Raw genomic sequence first — 8,851 nt, 5'->3', positions numbered from 1 at the left:
CAGGCAGGATGGAGTGGATGGAGGAAAGTTTCAGAAGCTATTTATGACAAACGAGTGACAGCAATAGTTAAAGGAAAAGTATGCAAGACAGCCTCAGACTGAAGAAGTCTTTCGGATGAAAGACGAAACATTTCTACTTTTTTTTTGTTTTTTTTTTAACATCCAGAGGACCTGACTTAACTTTTATAGATTTTTCTACCAGGATTATTGAGCATGCATGAGGATATGCAAGACAGTGGTAAGACCAAATATGCTGTATGATCTGGAGACAGTGGCATTGACAAAAAGACAGGAGAAAGAACTGGAAGTAGCAGAAATGAAGATGTTGAGGTTCTCCTTAGGAGTGACAAAGATGGATAAGATTAGGAATGAGATCATCAAACGTACAACACAGGTTGAACAACTGGGAGATAAAGTAAGAGACCAGACTGAGATGGTTTGGACATGTCCAGAGGAGGGACAGTGGGTATATTGGTAGAAGGATGTTAGAAATACAGCTGTCAGGAAAAAGACAAAGTGGAGATATATGGATGCAGTTAGAGATGGAGATAGTTGGAGTGAGGACAGAGGATGCAGAAGACAGAGTGAGATGGAGGAGGAGGACTCATTGTGGCAACCCCTAAAGAGGAAAAAGCCAAAAGAAGAAGAAGAACTGTAACGGGGACAAAAAGACAGCATTAAAATTATGTTTAAGGTAATTTAACTCACGTGAGGGGAGTAGAGGTTTGCATATTATGAAGAAACAACTGCCCACTGAGGAAGCATTGCCAGGCATTATGCATGCATCTGGAAGGTTATAGTGGCAGTCTCTCCAGCAAAGTGATGAAAATGATCAATATTCTCACAGAACTATCTTAACCCCTGCAAGATCTCATGGGGGGGAAAAAAAATCTAACAAGCGTTTAATGTTGTGTCTATTTTTATTATTTTTCTGGGTCTTATCAATATAGTAAATAAAAACTTTCTTGAAAAAGTCTAAAATACCTTCTAATTTAGATTTTGTCATATTTGTTTCAAAGGATCCAATAACTTGACTGTAACATTACACGTCTCTTTTGTTCCTTAGGGGAAAAATTAGCCATAAGGAAATTCTGTTGTTAATACATTTTTTTATCCCGTGTTTATCATATAATAAAATAATGCATTCCTCTCAATAAGGATCTTTTTCTTTTGCCTGTGTCCCTATGTGTTTTACTTTTATATTAGCTAACTCAGTGAAGTTTTGCATTTTACATTTGAGAGCCTCTGAAAAAATTACCGGTACTGACCTTATGTCTTTCTTGGCTGGACGTTGCAACAGACTTCCACCTCTTATTTCATGTGGTAAAAGTGTTTTAATTTGGATGTAAAAAGCAAAAACACACTTTCCTGTTTCCAGGACTAATGAGCTAACAACTCCGAACAGTTTTTAAACAACTTGGAATCGGGTCCACTTGGAGAAACCATTTTTAGCTTGTGCTTAGAGTTTGAACAGATCCACTTCCAAAACAGGTTTGATCATCTTGAAACAACTTTTGAATTTAGTCTTTAGAATTTCCATCCATCCATCATCTTCCACTTGCTCCGAAGTCGGGTCGCAGGGGGGCAAAAGCTTCCACAGCCAGCTCTTTCAGCTCTTCTGGGAGGACTCCAAGGCGTTCCTAGGCCAGCTGAGGCTCCAGCGTGTCCTGGGTCTTCCCCGGGATCTCCTCCCAGTCTGACATGCATGAAGCACCTCCCTAGGGAGGTGCCCAGGGGGCATCCTTACCAGATGCTCAAACCACCTCAACTGGCTCCTCTTGATGTGGAGGGGCAGTGCTTCTGTTCCAAGTCTTAATGATTCATAATAATTGAACTTCTCACCCTATCTCCACTTGATCCTCACCCTTGACCTGAAGAGAACAATCCACTCTTTTCCGACTGAGGACCATGGGCTCAGATTTGGAGGTGCTGATTCTCATCCAAGCCACTTCACACTCAGCTGCAAACTGCTCCAGTGAGAGCTGAAGATCACGGCACAATGACACCAACAGGACCACATCATCTGCAAAGAGCAGAGAAGGAATCCTGAGGCCACTGAAACAGAATCCTTCAACCCGCTGGCTGCCCCGAGGAATTCTGTCCTTAAAAGTTATGAACAGAATCAGTGACAACGGGCAGCCCTGGCAGAGTCCAACTCCCACCCTGAAGGGGTCCGACTTACTGGCAATGCAAACCAAACTTTCAAACCGCTTGTATAGGGACCGAACAGCCCATAGCAATGGGTCTTTAGAATTTCTTAAATTACATTTTAGTATGCATTAAATTGTTAATCTCACAATTAAAAAAAAAGAATTCTGCAGGAAAGTCAGAGGTGGCACTATAACTGCTACAGCCAACTGCTGCTGCTGGTATTAACAGTTGCATGTAGCCACAGAATTAGCTGTAAATAGTGTTGAGAAGCTGATGGCAGCGTAGTTTTATAAAACAGTGTTGGCATTCATGAACGATGTAAAATTTTGGAGGCTGAAGATGTTTTAAGATGACAGCAATCAATGGCTTTAGCTGTTAGCACATCAGTCCTGTGAAAATAAAATCTACTGCTCCTAACTGAAGTTTAAAGAGCGTTATAGAACTGGATATTAATTATGTTTTAACATTAAAAAACAACAATTTCAAAAACCTTCTATTTTGCTTCACTTTACAAAAGCCCTCATAAGTTTCTGACGGCCGGTGCTGTCAGTCAATCCCTGTGGAAACTCAAAGGTAAGAGGAAACAAATTTAGTGGAAATAGAGCCCGAAGACACTTCCAAAAGGCCTTTCTTCTAAAACCTTAGTTTGTGTCGTCACACACAACTACACAACGAGTGGATGTGTATATAATGCAGTCAAAAAGCCATCTCCATCTGGTTTCTAAGGGTATTAGGCTTGAAAGGCACCTTGAGCGCAGACAGACTGTCAGAGCGAGCGTGATGGAAAGCCCTGAGTTTATAAGCCAAGATTAATAACTGAGAGTTGTAATAAAACTGTGCTCAGCCTCTGACCGTTCAGTTTTTATACTCAAATATGGCCTCACAGATTTATCTAAATCACACAGAGTGAATTAATGTAAGATGATCATTTTTACCAACAGGGGTCATCAATAAAATTTCCCAAGGGTCAGAATGTTTCTAATCAGATGGGCTGGCCTTTAATTAACCAGATTTTTATTTATTTGATGGATTTTTCTGCTGCCATGAATAAATAGCAATGCCCATTTTCTATTATTGTTCAAAAGTATTGAACATTTTCCTGTATTTTCTGTTCCATGTTTTCTAAAACTGTGTGGTCACAAGCCCTTTTTGACTTAAAAAAATATATATTATATCCGCCGTCCTAAAGACCAGAGGAAGATGTGAAGAGTGCCTAATAGAGATGATTGATGCAAAAACATGGAGAAAATATATGAATATTTCTACCCATTAAGAAGACAAGATGTAGAAAAAATTGAAAATTGTGAAAAATTGTATGCCGATTTTAGAGGTAAACACATTCTGAGGAATTTTTCAAGGATACCAATGCAGCTGCTGCCTGACATTTTTAAAACAGCCTTCTTCTCTAAAGTCCAGGAATAATTCGGGACTTACGTCATTAAACTCTGTTCCTGTTCTGAAGTAGAAGATGATCAGGAAGGTTAAAAACAACCAAGGTCAAATTAATGTTAAAACTGTAGACTGTGATTCATTAAGGTCTCCGTGGTAACCACAAATCAGTCTGTCGCTCCCTGCAGTACTTTTAACAAAATACAGACAAAAATTAGGGTTAGACAGTACAAAGTAAACCTCAGTGTGTAAAAGATACGCAACAGTAACAGAAGATGATTTTTAATTATTATCAACCAACATAAAGGTTGGGCAATTATAGTTGGGTCTCTGTGTCTGAGTGTGTGTTCATTTGTCTCTTTGTTAGCATAATATCATCTCATGGGGAAACTGATTAACTTTTGAAGTCAGTACAATTCAAGATGGCTGCCACAGCTAACTTATCAAACACAAAAATAGATTATTTAAAACAGGTTTTTAGTTACATTTTGGACTTTGGTGTGGAAGGAGCTGAGACTGATCAGCCACATATACTGAACATCTTATACAAACTCGGTGTCATCTTTGTTTTTTAGCAAAATATCTCATAAACTACTGAATGTTTTGTTGCTGAAACCTTTTGAACGTCATCACTAGATGTACCTCTACAACTGATTTAATGTTAAACTTAACACAATCCTGGAAGCTTGACACAGCATCTGATACTAGAAAATAAAAAATTAAAATGTATATGATGCAGCCAGTTTAATAAATGTTGAGATAGTATCCTCATTGGTGGCCTTTCACTGGTTCAGTGAGGCCAGTGGTCTGGAGGTGTCTATGTGACCTTGGGAGCTGGTCCCGAGCTGCTCGAGGGTCTCAACCCCTCACTTTTTTTGCAGTCAACCCCACATCTAAGGGGTTTCAGGGTGCGGCTGCAATCTGGTGTGGCAGTAGCTGAGTCATTCGCAAACACATTCTGAGCATCATCACATCCTGAAAGATCTCATGCCATCACAGCAGATTGTACAAAACAGCATTTCAAGGTTTGACTGACACTGCTTTAACTCCATAAAATCATCTTATTTTAATAGTTTGCCATAAATAACAGCAGTTTGTTCATAGTTCTTGAAGGAATAATGAGCTGTATGTCTGACATTTTTTGTATCGTGCCCTGGTATGACTTTTATTGTGAAATGCTGCTATTTAAAATGTTTTCTGTAAATGTGGATGGATGTGAGTGGTAGAACAAATGTTTGTAGGAACAGTCCACCAACCTGAAGCTGTGAGGAACTGAATGAAGAACAAAAGCAATATTAAAACTCACCTCAACACTTTGGTCTTTTGATCTTTATTATTGTCCATCACAAACCCTAAAGATCTTTTTTTTTTTTTTTGAAAATCCATTTGAGACGTACGAAGGCTTCTTTATTGAAAAATAATCCTGTGACCTGGCCTGTGTGTGTGTCCTCGCTCCTCAGAGATGATTGTTTTGACTGATGTTGCCCCTGACTTTAGGTTCAGTCTGATAAATTTCCATTACAGGAAGACAAACGGAAAGAAAAATAACCTGGGTGTCCATCATCCTTTGTCTGCGTGCTGAGAGGTTAGATACTGACCTGAGGTTGCCATCTTCATGACACCATCCACCCAGTAATATGGAGCAGTATTTATAGAACAAAATGTTTATATAATATCACTGTGGGGTTAATGTGAAAACGCATTGGTTTGGGTAGCTAAGTATTTGTCCTTCAGTTTACCTCTTTTCAGTTCCCAGCAAGATGCAATAAGTAAGTCATTATAAATTATTCATTTCACAATTTAGCAGCTATTCAAGCTAAAGTTTCCCAGTTTGCTCCAGAGTCTGTATCTTTTTCTTTAGTTTCTGTCCTTCAGGTGTCCTGTTGTTATAGACAATCTCTGCAAAGTGCAACCTGTCCACGTCGGTAGTCTCTGCAGGGGCAAAGACGTCTGTATTTAGGGGAGTGTCCTGCACAGCTGAAGAGTAAGGGTTCCCGCTGAAGGCCGCACTCCCGCCGCAACACGGAGAAGGCTGGGAGGATGTGGTTGATCTCTGAGTCGACTACTTCACACTGCACCTCCAACCTAAAGGGAAAACAGAGAGGTGGAGGTCTTACTACAGGCCAACAAAAACACTCGTCTTGTATCCGCACAAGCCATAACCGAAAAAAACAACACTTTTATTACCTGTAAAATGTTTACTATAGGAAAATAAATGTCACTCAATTTATTGTACAACACATGCCTACTTTTAAAAGAACAATGGAACTGATGGACTGGAGAGATTTAAGAGGCAAGAAATAAGTTAATAAAGCTTTAAAGGAGGTACCAGAAGACAAGAGGGAAAACAGACCCGAGTAGCAATGATGAAAACAAAATGAAAGAAGCAGTGGGCTGAGTGCCCCATTCCTGAGGGATTTCTACTGTGAATGTTTGTAGCTTTGGAGGTGAGTATTTTTCTGGACTGGAATTGAACAGGGATTGCAAGAAGTCTTTAATGTTTTTGTTGCAAGATATTCAAGAGGGTACGAGTTACATTGTGCATAAAAACAGAGGTAGCTTTTTTAATTTCTAGTCCAAGGCAGTGCAGAGTAACAGAGTAATATCACCAGATGCAATGGTGGAGCCAAGGGGTGGTCAATGGTGGCCTTGGCCACCAGAGATTAATATTTGTCCTCCACACCAGCCACCGCAATCATTTGAGGAAACTACACTTATAAGTATAATGAAAACTATAACCACAATTTCCTATCATGTTATGGGTGTCTGGTTTACATACTGTATGTATGTGTGTGTGTGTGTGTGTGTGTGTGTATATATTGCATGAGGCATAAAGGCTGCACAGCTGCAGAAAAGCTTTGCAGAGAGTGGTGAAGGCTGCACAGAAGCCTGTTGGAGTCAGCCTCCCCACCATCACAGACATTTACACCTCAAGATGGAGGAAGAGGACCACCTGCATCATGAAGGACCCCACTCACCCAGCACACATACTTTTTGACCTGCTCTGCTCAGGAAGGAGGTTGCGTAGCATTAAGTGTAGAACCACTAGACTGAGGCCCTGTACACACGTAGCCTGGTGTTTGAAAAAACGAATATCTGCGCAAAAAAATATCGCCGTACATACATGTTCGGATAGAGAAAATGATCGTCTACATGAACCCGGTGATGTTCACCACAGAGCGTTGTAAAGAATATGCCCAACCCATAGGAGGCAGTGTAGTGCAAAGGTGAAACGTATATCAGCCAATCACAACCCTTCAAAGCAACCACAACTTCCTGTTAGTATTGAATCATGGCGCCTGGAGGTTCGTTTGTGTGGACAGACCGCGAGGTTGAACTACTATTAAATACCGTGTTGGAGTACAAAGTTAATAAAACTCAGGAAAATGTCGACTGGGAATCCTGTCAGAACAAGTATGTTGATATTTTAGCGCTTTTTCCCTCCGAATGAATGGGCAAACAAAAACAATTGTCGCACATGTGACGTCAGCGCCGCGCTGCACCATCTGTCGCAGACATAATGCGCATATCTCCGGTTCCGAAAGTCCACACGCAAACCCGAAAGAGGAGATTTCACAAATCTCCACTTTGGTCGGAGTTTTTGTTATTATTCGTTTATAGTTACATCAACCGGAGTTCACGTGTGGATGAAAGGCCACACCGCATGATAAACTATTCGGTTTTCCTGATATCCGGCTACGTGTGTACAGGGCCTGAGGAACAGCTTCTACCCTGAGGCTATTAGACTCATGAATCTCTAATCAGGATAATCACTGTGAAAAAAATCACATGCTGTTGATTTGTTTTATGTGTTCATTCGTACTCATCTGCTCACACACACACACACACACACACACACACACACACACACACACATATATATATATATATATATATATATACAAAACGGATTCCAAAAAAGTTGGGACACTAAACAAATTGTGAATAAAAACTGAATGCAATGATGTGGAGATGGCAAATGTCAATATTTTATTCGTAATATAACATAGATGACAGATCAAAAGTTTAATCTGAGTAAATGTAACATTTTAAAGGAAAAATATGTTGATTCAAAATTTCCCAGTGTCAACAAAATCCCCCAAAAGTTGGGACAAGTAGCAATAAGTGGCTGGAAAAAGGAAATTGAGCATATAACGAACAGCTGGAAGACCAATTAACACTAATTAGGTCAATTGACAACATGATTGGGTATAAAAAGAGCTTCTCAGAGTGTCAGTGTCTCTCAGAAGCCAAGATGGTAAGAGGATCACCAATTCCACCATTGTTGCGCAGAACGATAGTGCTGCAATACCAGAATGGTGTTACCCAGCATACAATAGCAAAGACTTTTAAGTTATCATCATCAACTGTGCATAACATCATCAAAAGATTCAGAGAATCTGGAACAATCGCTGTGCGTAAGGGTCAAGGCCGCAAAACTCTACTGGATGCTCGTAATCTCCGGGCCCTTAAACGTCACTGCACCTCAAACAGGAATGCCACTGTCAAGGAAATAACAGAATGGGCTCAGGAATCCTTCCAGAAAGCATTGTCAGTGAACACAATCCACCGTGCCATCCGCTGTTGCCAGTTGAAACTCTACAGTGCAAAGAGGAAGCCATTTCTAAGCAAGCTCCACAAGCTCAAACGTTTACACTGGGCCAGGGGTCATTTAAAATGGAGTGTGGCAAAATGGAAGACTGTTCTGTGGTTCGATGAGTCACGATTTGAAGTTCTTTACGGAACACTGGGACGCCATGTCATCCGGACCAGAGAGGACAAGGATAGCCCAAGTTGTTATCAACGCTCCGTTCAAAAGCCTGCATCACTGATGGTATGGGGTTGCATGAGCGCTTGTGGCATGGGCAGCTTGCATGTCTGGAAAGGCACCATTAATGCAGAGAACTATGTTCAGGTTCTAGAACAACATATGCTCCCATCTAGACGTCATCTCTTTCAGGGAAGACCCTGCATTTTTCAACACGATAATGTCAGACCACATTCTGCAGCAATCACAACATCATGGCTACGTAGGAGAAGGATCCGGGTACTGAAATGGCCAGCCTGCAGTCCAGATCTTTCACCTATAGAGAACATTTGGCGCATCATAAAGAGGAAGGTGTGACAAAGAAGGCCCAAGACGATTGAACAGTTAGAGGCCTGTATTAGACATGAATGGGAGAGCATTCCCATTTCTAAACTTGAGAAACTGGTCTCCTCTGTCCCCAGACGTCTGTTGAGTGTTGTAAGAAGAAGGGGGGATGCCACACAGTGGTAAAAATGGACTTGTCCCAACTTTTTTGGGATTTGT

General features: G+C 40.8%; 1 protein-coding gene across 1 annotated transcript in view; it reads right to left on the bottom strand.

The window, feature by feature from the left end:
• Nucleotides 1-4,625: 4,625 nt before the first annotated feature.
• Nucleotides 4,626-8,851, bottom strand: part of LOC119422495 (alpha-1,6-mannosylglycoprotein 6-beta-N-acetylglucosaminyltransferase B) — a 249,262-nt gene continuing 245,036 nt past the window's right edge. The window contains exon 17 of the mRNA XM_037689870.1: nt 4,626-5,625. Coding sequence (XP_037545798.1) covers nt 5,427-5,625 — 199 coding nt within the window. The 3' untranslated portion in view covers nt 4,626-5,426. The remainder of the gene's footprint in view (nt 5,626-8,851) is intronic.

The sequence above is a fragment of the Nematolebias whitei genome, chromosome 16 (genome assembly GCF_014905685.2).
Source record: "Nematolebias whitei isolate Nwh7 chromosome 16, NemWhi1, whole genome shotgun sequence".
In the NCBI taxonomy this organism is placed as follows: domain Eukaryota; kingdom Metazoa; phylum Chordata; class Actinopteri; order Cyprinodontiformes; family Rivulidae; genus Nematolebias; species Nematolebias whitei.
This window is presented reverse-complemented; position numbering and strand designations above follow the sequence as displayed.